The sequence below is a fragment of the Eulemur rufifrons genome, chromosome 2 (assembly GCF_041146395.1).
Source record: "Eulemur rufifrons isolate Redbay chromosome 2, OSU_ERuf_1, whole genome shotgun sequence".
Classification (NCBI taxonomy): Eukaryota; Metazoa; Chordata; class Mammalia; order Primates; family Lemuridae; genus Eulemur; species Eulemur rufifrons.
Window position 1 is genome coordinate 112,728,149 of NC_090984.1, and position 19,090 is coordinate 112,747,238.

Below are 19,090 nucleotides of genomic sequence, written 5' to 3' on the forward strand. Positions count from 1 at the left end.
TCAGTTTTCTTGTCATTATTCCCTAGGCAATACAGTATAACAACTATTTAGATTGCCTTACATTGTATTAGGTATTACACACAATCTAGATATGATGTAAAGTACAGTTGACCCTTGGACAACATGGGAGTTAGGAGCACCAACCCCATGCAGTCAAAAATCCACATACAGGCCGGGCGCGGTGGCTCACGCCTGTAATCCTAGCACTCTGGGAGGCCGAGGCGGGTGGATCGCTCGAGGTCAGGAGTTCGAGACCAGCCTGAGCAAGAGTGAGACCCCGTCTCTACTAAAAATAGAAAGAAATTATATGGACAACTAAAATATATATATACAAAAAATTAGCCGGGCATGGTGGTGCATGCCTGTAGTCCCAGCTACTCGGGAGGCTGAGGCAGGAGGATCGCTTGAGCCCAGGAGTTTGAGGTTGCTGTGAGATAGGCTGACGCCACGGCACTCACTCTAGCCCGGGCAACAGAGTGAGACTCTGTCTCAAAAAAAAAAAAAAAAAAAAAAAATCCACATATAATTTTGACTCCCCCAAAACTTAACAGCCTACTGTTGAACAAAAGCTGTACCAATAATAGTCGATTAACACATATTTTATATGTTAAAAGTATTATATACTATATTCTTACAATAAAGTAAGCTAAGCTAGAGAAAACAAAATGCTACTAAGAAAATCATGAGGAAGAGAATATACATTTACTATTTATTAAGTGCAAGTGGATCATCATAAAGGTCTTCAGCCTTGTCGTCTTCATGTTGAGTAGGCTGGGGAGGATGAGGAAAAGGAGGGGTTGGTTTTGCTATCGCAGGGGTTGCAGAGGAAGAAGAAAATCTGCCTATAAGTGGACCAGTGTAGTTCAAACACATGTTATTCAAGGGTCAACTATATATGGAAAGATGCACATAGGTTATATGCAAATACTATACCATTTTGTATAAGGGATGTGAGCATCACAGATTTTGTTTTCTGTTGGGGGGGTTGTTTCCTGGAACCAATCTTCCCACAGGTATCAAGAGATGACTGTATTATAAAATTTTAAAAAGGCTACAATTTAATGAATAGGCATCTACCCCCAGAGGTTAGGAAAAGATCAGCAAAACTAGGATTTTCTAAATGCTTTTATAATAGTATCCTTTTTAAAAAAAAAAAAAATTTGTTGCTGCTTTATAGTAACAATGATTTTTGTATATTGTTTTTATATCCAGAAAATTTGCTAAATTCTCTTTTCAGTTCCAATAATTTATCTGTATTTTCCTTTGGATTTTTCTACTTATATATGTATATATCACATATATAATAAACTGCAAATGACAGTTGTTTCTTCCTTTCCAATCCATCTCCCTTTCTACAGGGTGTTGCAAAAGTTGCCATACATAGAGAAAATGGGAATACAAGAATATTAAAAACATAAAATATAATATAAAATGAGTTTGTTAATTTTTCCATACACCCATGCAAAATAAGATATTTTTTTTTTAGCCTTATTGTGCTGACAAAGACTTCTAGCCTATAGCTGAATAGAATGGTTAAAATGGGCTTTGTCTTCTTCCTGACTTCAAAGGAAAACTTTCGATATTTCAACATTAAGTATGATATTTGCTGAAGACTTTCTACTCCATGCTCTACCACAGGGGTCAGCAAACTATGTCCTATGGGCCACAACCAGGCCTGCTACCTATTTTTGTACAGTCTGAGAGCTAAGAATGGTTTTTAAATTTCTAAATGGTTGGGGGAAAAAATTAAAAGAGTAAAATTTTGAAAAACAAGAAAATTATTTGAAATTCAACTTCAAATGTTGGTAAATAAAGTTTTATGGAAACAGGCATATTCATTTGTTTACTATTGTCTATGGCTCATGTATCACCTCTGTATCACACTACAGAGGCAGAGTTGAGATGTCACGAAAGAGATGGTACATTCACATCACTTTGCACCGCTCAGCGTGCAACAAATCACAGTGACACAGTCATAACTTGACAGAATTTCAAGTGCTATGTTTATTACCATATGGTGACATTTTATTATTATTTTTTATTACCAGTGCATACCCATCATGTTGAAACAAGAGGAAAAAGAAAAGTGGACTTCAAATGTTACATTTTTAAGGCACAGTGGAACATGGATTATACTGTTGCTGAATTAGATGGCAAAGCATTGTGTTTATTATGAAATGACATTATAGCTGTCCTAAATGAATACAAATATAAACTAACATTACCAGACTAAGCACTTATCACAGTATTTCCAACTCACAGGAAAGTGATAGTCAGAAAAATTAGAAAATTTAAAACAGAATGTCTCATCAGAACAGAGTTTCTTCACAAATTTAAAAATTAAAACAAGGTTGTAACAAAAGTAAGTTTCTGAGTGGCTCATTTGTTAGTCAAGCAAAGAAAGCTGTTTATTAGTGATGAATTAACTAAATCATTTTGGATTGCAGCAGCTGAAGAAAATGTGTCCAGCGAAAATAGACTTAAGACTAATTAACCTTTCAGCAAGAACAGTTGCTTCAAGAGTTGAGGGTATTGGGAACACCACCAATAATTAATTAAAATACAAGATAAATAATTTTGGGTGGTTTTTCTTGAATCTTAAATCAACAGATGTTACCGATACTACTCAGTTGTTTATTGAGGAGTCAATGCCAAGTTTGAAGTGACTGAAGAATTAGTTTCGATGAATAGTCTGGGCATGGAACAACTATAGGCGAGAATATTTTCAAAAATATTGAGAAAACACTAATTCAGTACCACCTAAACTGGAATCTACTAAGACAAATTATAATTAACTGATGGTGGTAAAAAATATGCATGGAAAAATGGCTTAAATAAATTTATGAAGATTGTGAAAATGTAAGTTATTTAAAGCCTGTGATTATTCACTGTATTATATTCTTCAGCAGGTACTTTGCAAAAAAAACCTCTGACTCTCCCATGAGTTTCTGAACCAACAGTGTTAATGGCAAATTTCACTTGCTCTTGTGGATTTAACCATTGTCTGTTCCGTGAATTTTTGCCAGAAATAGAAGCTGAAAATCCTAACACAGGAGTTCAATGGTTTAGCAGTGGTAAAGTTTTATTGTGATTTTTTTTTATCTCAGAGCCAAGACTGAAATTTATCTGAACCAGAATTGCCCTCAACCACTATTATTAAGCACTGAATGACTTTGGAAATTAGCTTTTACTGCAGACTTGATACTTTTTCCTAATGAATTCAGCCTAAAATTATAAAGCGAAAGCAGCACTTATACATGAAACTTATATTGTGGTAAAGTCATTTGTACAACAATTAATGCTGTCTGAATAACGATTAACATCAATGTGCTTTATACCTTTCTGTGCTACCAAAACTTAAAAAGGTAGATCTCCATTTCCACATAAATCTGCAGTGGATATTTTTTTGGAGCTTAATCTATAGTTTTAGTACTACTAGCCTCCTTTGGTGGGTCCTCTGTCTTGTCTGTCCCTTGTGCCCTAAGATAAACAAAGCTTAAGTTTACCCAGGTAAAATGCCCTCAGGGCAAAAAGTGGCTTTGGCCCACTGATGTTCCTAAATTCCCATTTTCTTTCACAAATTGGCTGGACAGTTCCTCACTATCTTGTCAGTTCTTTGAAGCTTTTAAGTGATTTACATTTTAACCAGCATCTTTAGTTGTCTTCATTAGAAGAGCTCTTTCCAAATAAATTTCCCACCAATAACAGAAATAGAAGTCTGAGCAATTACTTTTTAAAGAACCAATTGCCTTTTTGGAGCAGCTATGCAGCAGCTAGTAATAGCAGTTTTACAATGGAAGAACTATAAAACAGTTCCCAGCAAAGCACATGAGAAAAGTATAGCCCCTACAGCAAGTTTCCATACAGATACGGAGCTATGGCATCTCCCACCCATATAAAATGGACTGGCACAATGACAGTAAATGGCATGACTGATTAGCATACCATAAAAAAAAATCAGAAGTTATTTGGAAAGAATTAAGATGGATCCCCATCTCACTCCTTTACACTAAAGGAATTTTACATATATTAGGAGCTAAACATAAAAAATGAAAAAACTAGTAAAATAAAAAAACTAATGTACTGGAAGAATATATTGGAAAAAATTTTAAATTAATTTTGTTGAAGATTATAATAAAATATGTCATAAAATAATGTATTAATAAATGCAGTGATGTAAAACAAAATATCCATAATATATAAAAAACTGTGAAAAATAAAGGAGAAAAAGATCAACAACCCTACAGAAAAAAATGGCAAGAAATGTGGGCAGTTCATAGAAAGGATTCTAGGAAAGTATTTTTAAAACTAGTAAATGTAGCAAAAGAATTAAGCACTTTTCTGCCTTTCCTGTACAAATTGTACCCAGGATAACCAAATAGTTGATGAGAAGAAATTATCTTTATAGAAATATTATAGTTAAAAAATGAATAAAAGAGACTGAAGACACATCAACAACGGCAATATGGACCTTATTTGGATCCTAAGAAACCATAAAAATTTTGTATGAGACAATCAAGGATTAGATATATACTGGTTGGATCTTTTATTATATTAAAGGAATGCTGTGCGGTAACAGTATTACAGTGATGTTTAGCATTATCTTTTAAAGATCAAACTGAAATATTTACAGATGAAATCGGAAAAAAACAAATGACAAACTGAAAAAATATCTCAACTCCTACCATTGACCAGAAGTTCTCAAAATTTAGTGTACGCTGTAGTCATTTGTAAGGCTTGTTAAATCACAATTGCTGAATTTCTACTATTAGGTCCTGGAAAAGGCCTAAGAATTTGCATTTCTTACAAGTTCTTAGGTAATGCTGAACCACACTTTGAGAATCACTGTCATAGACAAAGGGCTAATTTCTTTAATATGTAGACAGATATTATTAGAGTCTATTTTAAATCAATTAGAGAAAAAAGATCAATGAACTAATAGAAAATAGGCAAAGAGCTTAGACAGATCACCAAAAAGGAAATACAAATGTCTTCTAAACATATAAAAACATACTCAACAGCCCTCAATATGATAGAAATACATACTTTCAAAACATAACAAGATATAATTTTTCACCTTTTGGGGTAATAATTAGTGCTGGCAAGGGTGTGGGAAAAGAGGCACTGTCATGTATTAATGATACGTGTATAAATTGTTGCTGCCTCTGTGTAAAGCATTATCAAAATTTAAAATGCATATATCCTTTGAACACTAAGAATTTATCATAAAGATATTCATATTTGCACATGTACAAAAAGACATTTTAATGATACTCATTGTAAGCATTGTATATACTATATACACAAAACTGGAAGAACCTAATCTTCCATCAATAATGGATCAGTTGAATAAATTACAGTATATCCATGAAGTGAAATATTATATCACTGTTAAATAAAAAGGTAGAGGCAGCTCTGAACATTCTGATAAGAAATAAATTTCACATCATATATTTTCCAGAGAAAAAACAAAATATTAATAGTTGCTAATTTTGTTAATTCTAAATACCTATTAACCATGTTCATTTGTTATACCATGAACTGATAAAATTTAAATCTAAATTTTTTTTAAGTTTTCTTTATATTTATCTAAGGATAAATTCCAGCCTATGTAATTACCTTATAATTTGCTTACCTGACCGAACGATCATCACTTCCAGTCACAGCCAAAGGTTTAGTAGGATGGATAGCAAGTGCCCAAAGTTCACCTTCACAATGACCTTGCATAATTAGGAAAGGTTTATTTCTTTCTTGTACCACAATTTCAAAAATTTCACTGTCCTGGGTTCCAACTAGAATGTGGTCACCTCGCCAACAAACACTTCTTACAGACAAACCTGGTAAAAAGTAAATTGTATTAAATACCTATGCTGTAATAATATGATGCCAATCTTCCTAAATTGAAGTTAATTTTTGTACCTTTTATACCTTTGACGTGACATAGAATATGCAAGTCCTTGATCCATACTCACATCTTCTTCAATTGTCCATATTGTTTTCTATGTGGAATGGTATTTTTCTCTTTTTATATATCTAATTCTACCTATTCTTCAAGACGTGCACTCTTCTTCCTTTTTCCTTGTTGGACAACTCCAACTTCAGACTAGACAACTCCAGTCTGACTATTTTCTCACCCAAAGTCTTATAACATTTACAGTCTGCATAATTCAATAAGGAAATTACTTTTATAAAATTGTATTGTATATTTTTCTCTCATACTAATCTGGTTTTTCACTTGTCTATATTTCATTTCTTTAATATGCTCATAAAATCATTAAGAGGAGAAAAATTTACTTTTCAGCATATTCCACAATCCTTTTTGTAACCTTAGAAAAGTTATTGTTTTGCTCAGTTTTCTCATCTGTATTACATGGCCAACATAAAGATACCATGAATCCCACAATGTTCTTGTGAGGATCAAATAAATGTACAACATTATTTTGTAAGGTTTAAAGTATAATAACGCTCAGCAAAATAAATGAAATAAAATAAGTTAACATTTATAAGCTTATTATGTGCCAGACATTCTTCTAAACATTTTAGATATATTAATTCAGTTATTCTTATAAGATATTTATTCTTATTATCTTCAATTTACTGATAAGGCTAAATTACTAGCCTAAGGTTACATACCTCCTAAGTGACTGCATATGGTTTAAATACAGGCCTGTATGACTCCCATTCCTACTCCTGTAATACAATGCCACACTAGTGAATATGTTAATTTTTGTGGTGAAAGATTCTGTTTCATTACATCAAATTTTTTTTTTTTTTTTTTTTTTTTTTGAGACAGAGTCTCACTCTGTTGCCCAGGCTAGAGTGAGTGCCGTGGCATCAGCCTAGCTCACAGCAACCTCAAACTCCTGAGCTCAAGGGATCCTCCTGTCTCAGCCTCCCGAGTAGCTGGGACTACAGGCATGCACCACCATGCCCGGCTAATTTTTTCTATATATATTTTTAGCTGTCCATATAATTTCTTTCTATTTTTAGTAGAGGTGGGGTCTCGCTCTTGCTCAGGCTGGTCTCGAACTCCTGAGCTCAAAGGATCCACCCACCTCGGCCTCCCAGAGTGCTAGGATTACAGGCGTGAGCCACCGCGCCCGGCCTCATCAAATTTTTAAAATCCCCCAATTGCTGACAAATTTGTACAAAGGAAAAACGCATCTATACACATTTAAATCAACCTGAACAAAAGTCCCCCCAACTCCCAACATACTTTATTTACAACAATTTGGTTAATAATTATATTTAGCTTTCTAATAGTAAAATTACTTTCAAAATCCAAGGTTACCAAAGTAAATGCCTGTCACATCTCTCTGCAGGACCCATTATAACAGGCATTAGGCATATGAAAGAATCTTTCTCATAAAAGTGAACCTAAACACTCTATAGGTAAAATTTCTCCTTAATAGAATTTCAATTAAATGTATACAGAGTGAAGAGGCAAACGTGAGCCTTATTTTAAAAACATACATTTATATTTGCTGAAAGAAAAAGACAATCTTTGGTATATTTGGAGTTTGCTTAGTAATGACACATTTGTTTTGTTATTACCTTTGTATCCTTGGTCTGTTTCCCTGAGATCAATCACAGTAATTGGTTTAAAAGTTAAATCCCAAAGACGAATACAGCCATCTCTGCCACCAGTAGCAAAGCCTTCCTCGCACGCATTCATGCTAAAAATTCCCGCCTAGAAGGAGAAATAATTAAACAACATATGCTTTTTAAGAACATCTTCTTTATGAAGGTAGAAACCCACTCAACAATAATTTGGTATGACATAAGAATGAACAAATACATCAGAAAACACAAAAGAGGCACGGTGGCTCACACCTGTAATCCTAGCACTCTGGGAGGCCGAGGTGGGTGGATCGTTTGAGCTCAGGAGTTCAAGACCAGCCTGAGCAAGAGTGAGACCCCGTCTCTACTGAAAGTAGAAAGAAATTGGCTGGACAACTAATAATATACAGAAAAAGTTAGCCAGGCATGGTGGCACATGCCTGTAGTCCCCAGCTACTCGGGAGGCTGAGGCAGAACGATTGCTTGAGCCCAGGAGTTTAAGGTTGCTGTGAGCTAGGCTGACACCATGGCACTCTAGCCGAGGCAACAGAGTGAGACTCTGTCTTAAAAAAAAAAAAAGAAAAGAAAAGAAAAGAAAAGACAAGACAAGAGAAAATGTAGAAATAAATCCATAGGAACTTAATACAGTTGACCTTTGAACAACACGGGTTTGAACTACACAGGTCCAGATACACATGGATTTTTTTCAATAAATACAGCTGGCCCTCCATATGTGCAGGTTCTGCATCAGAAACCAAACACAAATGCACATACTATTCAAGGGATGCAAAATCCAAGAATAAAGAGGGCCATTTGCAGGACCTGAGTATGTACAGATATGGAGAGCCCTAGAACCAATTCCCTGAGGATACTAAGGCACAACTGTATATAACCAGAGTGGTATTTAATGATATGGACATAACATACAAGAAGATAAATTTAAACCCTATACCATATGCAAAAATAAATTATATATAGACTTAAAATTCTAAATGTAAGAAATAAAGTTATTATTTTTCACCCAGAAAATTAGCAGCAAAAATTTAAAACACTGGTTACATCCTGTGCTGATAAATATGAGGAAACTAGTATTTGTATATACTGATGGTGTGAATGAGAACTGCCACAGCTTTTATGGAAAAAAATCCGGTATTTTTGGTCTTCGGGCATTTTGCCTAAAGTTTTGTTATAAGTAGTTCTTTAATATTAATATATTCAGGACTTTTCTACTTGAAGACCTCATTGTTAACAATGTGGCAGCTCTGTGCTATCTCCTTTCCCTAGAGGAGGCAGACCCAACTGTTAAAGAGCTCAGATCAAAAAACATTAAAAGTTTTAACAACAGATTCCTTTTTTTGATTTAATAACTTATTCAAATGAAAATCTTGTGAAGTACAAAAATTAAAGCCTTTTCCCAATCAATGTTTAAGTTATTTTTCTCTAGAACTATGCACAAGTTTCCCTCTGGTAAGTTAGCCTCAAGAGCACAAGCTTTATTCTACTGTGGTTAATCTAGAATACTTTAGGTTGCAGTCAATAAGCTTTTCTTTAACACTATTCTAAGAAATAAACCATACTAAAGCAATGATTTTAACAAGATACTAATTATACTAGTTTAATAAAAATCCATGTGTCTAATTATATAATGTTTCATCATCGAAATCTTAAAAACAAATAGACAAAGTATTTCAGTTAGAACAGGATTTTTCAAGCAACTGAACTGATTAGAAACAATATACTATATTATGCAGTCTGTTGTTCTAAGATAGGAAGGCTAAGTAGTTAACATCTAAAAGTGTTTAAAACATTTAAATATACTTACAGTATGGGCTCCTTGTATTGTTCGTATAAGATTGATTCCTTTCCAAACATATATATCCCCATTGAGTGCACCGGAATATGTTAATTCATCCCTTGCACAGGCTAGGCACAATATTGTCTGAAGGTCACCCGTCTTACCAAAGACACCTCGTTTTGGGGTCAGAGCATTTCCACATAAACTCCAGAACTAAAAGGTACATAGTATAATTAAATTACCAAAGGCTGCTTATAAAATAAAGTAAAATATTTCTAATACTTTGATGCTATATTAGAGCAGCAGACTAGAAATTACCTAAGAAATTGCTTTATGATACAATAGCATTCAATGTTCATATCCTCATCCTAATGTTGTCAAAAACTATGTTATAGCAGATAAGACACTAGTTTCAATCCTTATCTGTAAGAATAATGCGGTTGAACTAGATTATTTGAGAATATGCTATGCTTTCCTTAGGTTTCTGAGAAAAAAAATCTACGTGAAACTTAGGTAAAAAAATTGGTAATGGGTTAGCAATGAAAATGAAGATAAGACATCATACACTAACAGGAAAAAGGACTAAATCTAATGTTCAATCTCTGATGGAAACAGTAAAGACAGAAAAAAATATACATATTAGTATATTGCTCTTGTTGATATTTTCAAAGGTGAGCAATTCCTTTGCTTCTAAGGCTTAAAAATAAGATAGATGTCCATGTGGAATGATTTTTTATTCTTTGGAGAAGACAGAGAAATCCAACACGAATCTTTTTTGCTCTATTATGTGGATTCAGGTAAATTTTCATAGATTGCAGAGAGGAATTTAAAAAAAACAGGGGGGAGCCAAGCTCAGTGGCACCAGCCTATAGATTCAGCTATCCTGGAGGCTGAGGCAGGAGGATCACTTGAGGCCAGGAGTTCGAGGCTGCAGTGCTCTATGTACTCGCCTGTTAATAGCCACTGCACTTCAGCCTGGACAACATAATGAGAGAGACCTCATCTCTAAAATATAAAAAATAAATTAAAAAATGGGACTTGGTAGGGATATATTCATTAAATGGTTCTGCATGAAGAAATTAGGCCCAGAGAATAAATTTAACTTTTTAAGTAAATTATCATTTAAATTAATATAATTTATTATATACTCATATTAAAATATAAAGCCTCAAAGAACTAAAAATTATGTTATCCATTTAAATAGCTAATGAATGCTTTCATGAATAAAACTTTATTATTTTTAAACTTAAAAGCTCCATAATTTCTATGCATATCAATAGCTGGTTCTCTTTCTTTCAGTAAGTCACAATTTGAATCTATTATCTTCTACTAGATCAGTGATTCCCACTATTGCCTGCACATTGGAATCACCTAGGGAAATTATAAAACAGGATGCCTGGGCCCCCAACTGAGATAAATTGAGACAGAATCTCTGGAGAGTGAAGCACAGGTATCCAAATGATTTTGATGCTCTGCAAGAGTTAAGAATCACTGTTCCAGAATCCAGATTAGTACTGTCCAATAGAACTTTCAGTGATGATGAAAATGTTTTATATATATGCATATGCTTTCCAATATATAATAGTAACCAGTAGATACATGTGGCTCTTGAGCGTTTGAAGTGTGGCTGCTAGTGTGACTGAAGAAATGAATTTTAAATTTTTATTTAACTCTAATTTATGTTTAAATAGCTTCATGTAACTAATGGCTACTCTACTGGACAGTGCAGTTCTAGATCATCTCTGGGACTTAGTTTCCTCACACATGTTGCCTACAAAGAGAACTACCATACTATTCATTGCGTCTACCAAAGGAAAGGAAATGAAACTCATACTAAAAATATAGTTTGTTTAGTTTCATTGAGAAGGTGAACTTTTAAAAAACCTGCACATGGAAATTTTAGCTTTATTTACAATATAGAAGAGCAGTAATATCTCTTTATTCATAATCAATTTTCCAGTCATTTATTAAGCACTTAATATATATCAAGTACTATATCAAACATCATCTTGTTCATTCAAGATGATCAAGACAAAACTCTCTACCTTCACAGTGCTTACGTCATGTGCCTTAAAGCCTTAAAGTATATAGCCTTTGCTATTAGTTGTCAAAAATTTAAAGATTTAATACTATCCATCAATCAAATCAATACCAGAATATCAAAACCAGAATTGCAGCAGCAATTAAAGATGCATTGGAGAAAATGAGGATGGAGGCAGGCATATCAAAAGAAAGAATGTGAACACAGAATCTTACTAGCTAGGAATTAACTATTACCAGGAACTGTTATATCAGACAGTGGAAGAAAAGAAAGCATTTCTAATTTGCACCAGTGATTTAAAAGTAACTATCAACATAAGATTGAATATCACCACTGACTTCATGGGCTTCAAAATCTGAACTATAATTATAAAACAAAACCTAGAGCTTTCATAAGCAAAGTAAGTAGTGCCTATCAAGGCTAAGGTCAGATCAGGGACCAGATATAGAAAAAGGAAAAGGTAACACTTTCAGAAAGGTGACCGTGTGCTGGTACTATGACAAACACTGCCTTATTTAATCATAAACTCTGTGAGGATGGCAATAGCAGTCACAGTTTTAAGATGTGAAAAAAGCTCAAAGATGTTAAATGACTCATCCCAGGGTAAGCAGCTAACAACTGGGAAAGGCAACTCTATTCATGTTGCTTCAACCACACTTTCTACCTCTATGAATAAAAATTCTTAGTTTACTTGGTGTCCTATTCTTACATTTTACTTTGTAAGTGAAATATGAAGAAACAAGATGAACATAGTAAATCCTACCTCACTTGACCATAAATTCCTTTACGGAGAGTGATTTATTGATTCCCTAGTCATACCTATATTCCTTAACAGTGTCATGAAGTAACTACACAATAAATATTTGTTAGATTTAATGTAATAACATTAAAAACGTTGACATTTTAAAAATAAGTATTGTCAAAATTCTAAAACTACCCTAATTGATTAATAATGTGATATGTACTTAGTGTCAGAAGGCTAAACATGGCTATTATAAAGCAAGACCCTTCTAGTACCTTGATATGTTTTACACCACAGCTGACAAGTTTATTTGGCTGGTACAAATCCCAAGAAATATCAAATATCTGTAAACAAATCAGATTCATGGTTAAAATACTTATTTTTAGAATCATTTAAGAATCCTGTCCAAAAGACCAAATGGCCCAAACTCCTAGCTATCATATAATAATACTCCTCAATAAATAATAATCAGAATCCCACATTTCAAAATCTTGTATCTTAGTTTCTATGAACTTTATGAACTTCATAAAGTTACTATAGTAAAATTTAACATCTGTGTTTACGTTTTAAAAAATTTTGGTCCATAAACCAAAACAGAATAGTTCAACAGAACTAGGGCATGAAGTAGATATCTGCATAATTTCTACAGAGTAGAAATTCTGAATGGAATGTAATACTTATATAGCTAGAAATAAGAAACTTTGTATAGCTTTCTATCACACAGAACTACTTAAAGGATCGAAATGCTGATTTTACAGTAATCTTTTTAAGCTTTCTTACTCTTTATATGTCAAACAAAGTTAACTTATAGTTAAATTTTGGGGATCCCCAGGCCTTGTTCTTTTCTAAAATCTAATAAATTCTAAAATACATACAAACCATTTTGTAACAAAAGCAAACAAATAAAAACCCAGATGAAATAAAATATGCATTAGAAACATGTAAATAAACAATAAATGAAAAAACCCTAATATTTGAAAAACAATTCATTTATTCTGCTATCCAGCAGTTTTCACCACGTTTCTCTGAAATCTAAGCAATCTAAGGTTTACTTTTCACTTTTTAGGTTTACTACCTCTAAAAATTTATAAAGTGATACTCTTCAGTGATAATGAAAAAAGATTAAATCTTATAAGATAATGTTTGACAACTCACCATAATACAGATTATATGAAAAACACATCGATTCAACTTTAAAACACTAACCACAAAAATGCTTTTAAAAATTCCACTGACAGTATCATTTTTTATATTAATTGGTCTATTTACTAAATCCAAAGGACTAATATGTAAAGTGCTCTGATCTAAGTAAGTCAGAAGACACAGCTGTCTGTAAAATATACCTAATATTTTAATAATTATCTAAATTGTGTATGTGTAATAGGCCCCTTTGAGAATCTCCAGAAAACCAAGTATATTCTCCAAAATGCAAATACATACAAAATTTTCTACGCAACTTTTATAGATTTTTAGAGTCCCACAAAATAGAATTATTGACTAGGTCTCTGTGCTGGTTCAGTTTAGAATTTTACTACACACAGAAAAAAATTAGATATTTTTAAGAGTTTATGAAAAAATTTTGATCTGTTTATAAAAATAGTAAAATATTTAATTAAAGAGCTGGCTGCAAGGTATTCTTCCTATTACTCTTATGCAACTGAGAGTAAGGAATATATATTTCAACAATTAAAATTTTGATAAAATCTTTTACCAAAGCAAAAAATGTTAGGTCTCTAAAAAATTTAATACTAATACATAATTTTAAATTCACACAAGCAAGATCATTTTTCACCTTAACTATAATACATAATATGTAAAATTAGTGGTAAAACAAACTAAATAGACTCTAGGCTCAAACCACTCATCTTTTAAATTGAGATTTGAATGGGTATCTGCATATATCCAAATTCATCAAACTGTACACATTAACTATGTGCAGTCCTTTTTATACCAATATATTTCAATAAAACTATTTAAAAAAGAAAAAAATCAGAAAAAACGTATACTTGTTTACTGAAGCAAACACAGGGTTAAGTTTTCCGCTAACACTATACCTATTGAATCCTGCTTCCAAGTCCTACAATACCTCTGTACTCTAAAACTTTATGGGTTTTTATAATTACATAATTTTTTATAAATTGTAAAATTTTAATTATATACAACCTATCTGGCAATAAGAAAATACAGAAGAGTATTAATAAAATCCCCTGAACTATCTTCTGTCTTTTTTTCTCAACCCGTACTCATTAGAAATCCCAAAGCAGAATACTTACTCTATCTGTGTGCCCAGGAGCCATAGACAACATTTTTCCCCTTTTCCAATCCCAAACACAAACTGCATTCTTTGAATCAAGTCCAACTGAAACCAAGCGCTGAATTATGTCCAAGAAGTCCAGGAAGGAATAAAAAGGCAAATAAATCAAAGAGGAACCAAATTATAAATGGCAAATAAATTATACTCATGGGTTTTATAAATATCAAAACTTACACATCTATATTTTATAGACCTCATAGAGAAAGGCTGTATATATTTCGTCTTATTAATATCTGCACATATGTATAGTTTTTCACATTATGAAAAAGAAGAGAAACTTCCAATTCTAAGAGGATTGACGAAATATTCTAAACATGTCTCCTGCCAAAAAGTAAAAATACTAGATAAAATGTAAAATAATATTTTTAAATGCACTGCTAGCTGTCAAAGAATTAACAAATCTAAGAACAAAACCAAACTGATTTCCAGTGGGAATCCTGGAGGGTAACAGAGTACCTACATCTATTTGAAACTAAAGGCATCAGATGAATCCTGTTGCTCCTGATTTTTGTGCTATAGGCTGAAGAGGACTAGGAGATAAAGTCTAGGGCCTACGTAAGGTGGGGATTGGAGTTATAGGCCTCTGACTAAAGCAGTGAACCCCTCAGAGTAAAGGACAATCAGAAATAACTTCTTTTTAAAGAAGGTGCAGCAATGCATGAAGGGGGAGGGAAAAAACCCTGGACATTTGTAACCACAAGCAGGTTTCGCATGGTTGTATGACCTAAGTTCACATTAATCGTGAATCCCTCAGGTGGAAATTTAATCCAGAGTGGTCCTAAGGGTTGGTTGTGTCTTTAAGCAACTTCAACAATGTTGCCCAGGCAAATATAAATCCTACATGAAGTACTGCAACTTCAATTCATCCCTCACAGAAACTCCTACAGGTAGCAAGTCAATACAAATAAGCTTAAAATAAAAAATAACAATAAACCACCTCTCAAAACCACAAGGAAATAAGAGACCATGAGTGAGAATCAGCAAGTCATAACACCAAAATAAGCCTTGCAAAAAAATCAGATTTTGGGATTATCAGATAAACAATATAAAATAAACTGAATGTGAGTAGAGAACTAAAATGAAGGATTTAAAATATCTGCATATGAGTAAAGAATATGAGACTATAAAACGTATCCAAGGAGATCTAAAGAAACAAATAGAACCTCCAGAAATAATAAATAAATGATATTTAAAATTCAATGAAATAATTAAATAGCAGATCAGAGGGAGATGAAAAGAGAGTTGAAAAGAGGAGACAGTGAGATGGAAAGTATATGCTAGAATAGAAAACATAAAAGATGGACTTCTAGTCAAGAAGGAGTATCAGGGTCTTAACTTGCCTCCCTGCCATAAACAACTGAAAACTGTATAAAACATATGAAATAAATGTTTTCAGATATTTGTAACAGGAACCGAAGCACTGTGAACACTGAAAGAGGAGGAATCAAACAAGGTGAGTCCTGCAATCACCCTAGCTTTCATCTCAGGGGCAATTTCCAGACTATGTCACATAAAAGTGTAATCCAAATAGAGCCCAGGAGCCTTGCTGATTTGAGAAGACAGAACCTGGAGTTAAGAGAGGCCAAGATGGCTAGAATTTGCAAAGCACAGAGAGAGCTCCAGAAAATCTGCAGATAGGTCAGATTTGAGAACACCAATTTTTGTACGCATGGGGTAAAATCCATAGACCCATAAAGAAGAAATTCTAGAAAAAGGACGGTTACTGGAAAACTAAAGGCAAACAATTCTCAGAGATCATAAAGGGTTAGGAATCACTCAAATTCCCAACAGCCAGAATGCAGATATCTCTTTGAACTCACTGGGTATTCACTAGGAATATCGGAAGGGCATCACATCTTTGTAGGAACTTAAACCCAGCAGTCACAGAGGAAAAGCTACTCTAGTCCTGCCCCACAAAAGCTTGAAAGCCAGCTTTTCTCAAGGATCAAACTGATCCATAAGGAACTTAACTACCTGCCAGAATAATGTCCAAATGCTTTACAAGGATACAATAAAATCCAGCATTCAAAACATAACATATGCAATGTCCTGCATCCATTCTAAAAAGTACTGGCATGTGAAGAAATAAAAAAATGTGACCAAAAACCAGGGAAAAATCAGTCAATAAAAACAGACACAGGAATTACAGAGATGATTAAAATTAGAATACGTTAACTGTTAAAATGAACATCTTTAAGATGCACAAGATTTTTTAAAAAATACAAAGAATAAAAAAAGGAAGATATAAATGAAGAACATAGAAAACTTATAAAAATAAATGCACATTATGTGAATTGAAAATTTACTCCAAAGGATTAACAGTAGCTTAAACAATGATGAAAAGATAAATGAGTCTGAAGACACAGCAACAGAAATCACCCAAAATAAAGCATAGATAAAAAGGAAAAAAAGAATTACCAGAGCCTCAGTGAAGTTTAGGAAAATATCAAGTAGCCTAATATCAATGGAAAAGAATGCAAACTCTGTAAAATAATTTAAAGAGGCTTATTCTGAGCCAAATATGTGTGACCACGGCCCGGAGAGCCACACCCAAGAAGCCATGAGCAAGTGGTTTCCCTACAGTTGAGTTAGTTTGGTTTTATACATTTCAGGGAGACAGGAATTCATACAATGGAAGGCATACATTGGTTTGGCCCAAAAAGGCAGGATATCTCAAAGCAGGAAATTACAGGTTATAGGTGGCTTTAAAGATTCTTTGATTTGTAATTGGCTAAAAAAATGAAGCTTCGTCTGAAGGCTCAGAATGTTTTAAGTTAAGAACTCAAGTAATCTGTTAAGTAAATTGATGACCTGCAGATGTGGTTTAAGCTTTGTCTTGAATAGCTTTAAGCCTATTAATGAGTTACAAAGGATATCTCCAGGAATGGAAGGGAGCATGAAGAGGCACGTCTGACCTCCTGGCCAGCAACTCAACTTTAGGGTATTTCTGGGGTCCCCTTCACCAAGAGGAAGTCCATTCAGTGGCTGGGGTAGGGGTGGGGAGCTTAAGATTTTATTTTAGTTCACACTAGCATACAGGTAATTATGGCTCCAAAAGCAGGTGGAAAAAAAAAAACCCTGAAGAAATAATAGTCAAAATGTTCTAAATTTGATGAAAACCATAAACCCACATATATAAGATGCTCAATAAATCACACAGAAAAAACATACATCAAGACACATGGTAATCAAATTGCTGAAAGCACTAAGCACTAAGGAGAAAATTCTAAAAAACAGCCAGACAAAAAAGACAATTCGATATGGAGGAACAAAGATTAAAAAATTATCCTAGACTTCTCATCTGAAGCCATGTAAGTCAGAAGACAATGGACAATGAAACTCTCTCAAGTGCTCAGGGGGGAAAAGTCAACACAGAATTGTACACCTAGCAAAAATATCTTTTGAAAATTGAGTATAAACAGTCTTTTTCAAGCAAACAAAAGCTGAGAAAATTCATCATCAGTAAACCTGCACTATAAGACATGATAATGGACACTTTTTCAGGCAGGATACCAAATAAAAAGCTGATTTGCATATATGAGAAAGAGTGCCCAAATGGTAAATATGTAAATAAGACTTTTCTTATTAAAAAAATTTTTTAAAATAACTGTATAAGGCAAAAATAATAGCAGTTACTATCAGATTTACAAAACATACAGAAGTTAAATGAATGACCACAATAGCACAATAAATGAGAGAAGAAAAAGAAAACAGCAGAATACTTTTCCATAACCTTTCCAATCATACATGAAACTCCATGAAGATCACAAAATTTTAGATTACAAAGTGTCAACAAATTTTTAAAAATTAAAATACAGAGCATGTTCTGATGAAAACAGAATTAAATTAGAATAACAGAAAGTTATCCAGAAAAATCCCCCAAATATTTGAGAAATTAACATACTTCTAAGTAACTGAAGGGTCGAAGGAGAAATCACAAGAAAAATGTGAGGAACAACCCACAACACACACTTTGAAAAGTACTGGTTTAGAACAGGGGTCAGCAAACTACAGCTCTCAAGCCAAATCCTCCCTTCACTCTGTTTTTGTAAATAAAGTCTTACTAAAATACAGACACAGCCACTCTTTCATGTGTTGTCTGTTTTCACACTACAGTGCAAAGCTAAGTAGCTACAACAAAGACCATATGGCACACAAAGCTTAAAATATTTACTATCTCACTTGTTATAACAAGTTTACCAAACTGTGGTTTAGAGCAGAGATTCTGGTACCAAATTGCCTAGGTGTGAACACCACCTCTTACAAGCTGGATGACTTTGGGCAGTTATTTAGCCTTTCTCTACCTTACTTTCCTCACCTATTCAATGGGTATAAATAAAAGGACTTAATGGAGTAATATGAAAATTAACACTAACACATATATATATATATATTTAAAGAAGTTAGAAGAGCGCCTGGCATATGGTCAATGTTACATAGAAAGTGCATTTCAGACCAAAGGACCTCAAGATTACAGAGATCATGGTGCTTTTGAGAAAGTGCCAGTAATTCAACATGGCTGAAGGGAGGAGTGTCAATCTGAAAGTGGCAAGAGACAAGGCTGGAGAGGTCTGAAGCCAGGAGAAATAGTTGGTTTTGGTTTTTGATACAGTTAGAATAAAGAGAGAATTCAGTTTT

The 19,090-nt window shown here is 33.5% G+C and overlaps 1 protein-coding gene across 5 annotated transcripts in view; it reads right to left on the reverse strand.

The window, feature by feature from the left end:
• Positions 1–19,090, reverse strand: part of EML5 (EMAP like 5) — a 132,779-nt gene that overhangs the window by 86,878 nt on the left and 26,811 nt on the right. For all 5 annotated transcript variants that reach the window (XM_069489129.1, XM_069489121.1, XM_069489111.1 and 2 more), the window contains exons 3-7: positions 14,412–14,510; positions 12,414–12,482; positions 9,383–9,568; positions 7,555–7,690; positions 5,636–5,837 (exon numbers count right to left, since the gene is read on the reverse strand). In XM_069489129.1, coding sequence (XP_069345230.1) covers positions 5,636–5,837; positions 7,555–7,690; positions 9,383–9,568; positions 12,414–12,482; positions 14,412–14,510 — 692 coding nt within the window. The remainder of the gene's footprint in view (positions 1–5,635; positions 5,838–7,554; positions 7,691–9,382; positions 9,569–12,413; positions 12,483–14,411; positions 14,511–19,090) is intronic.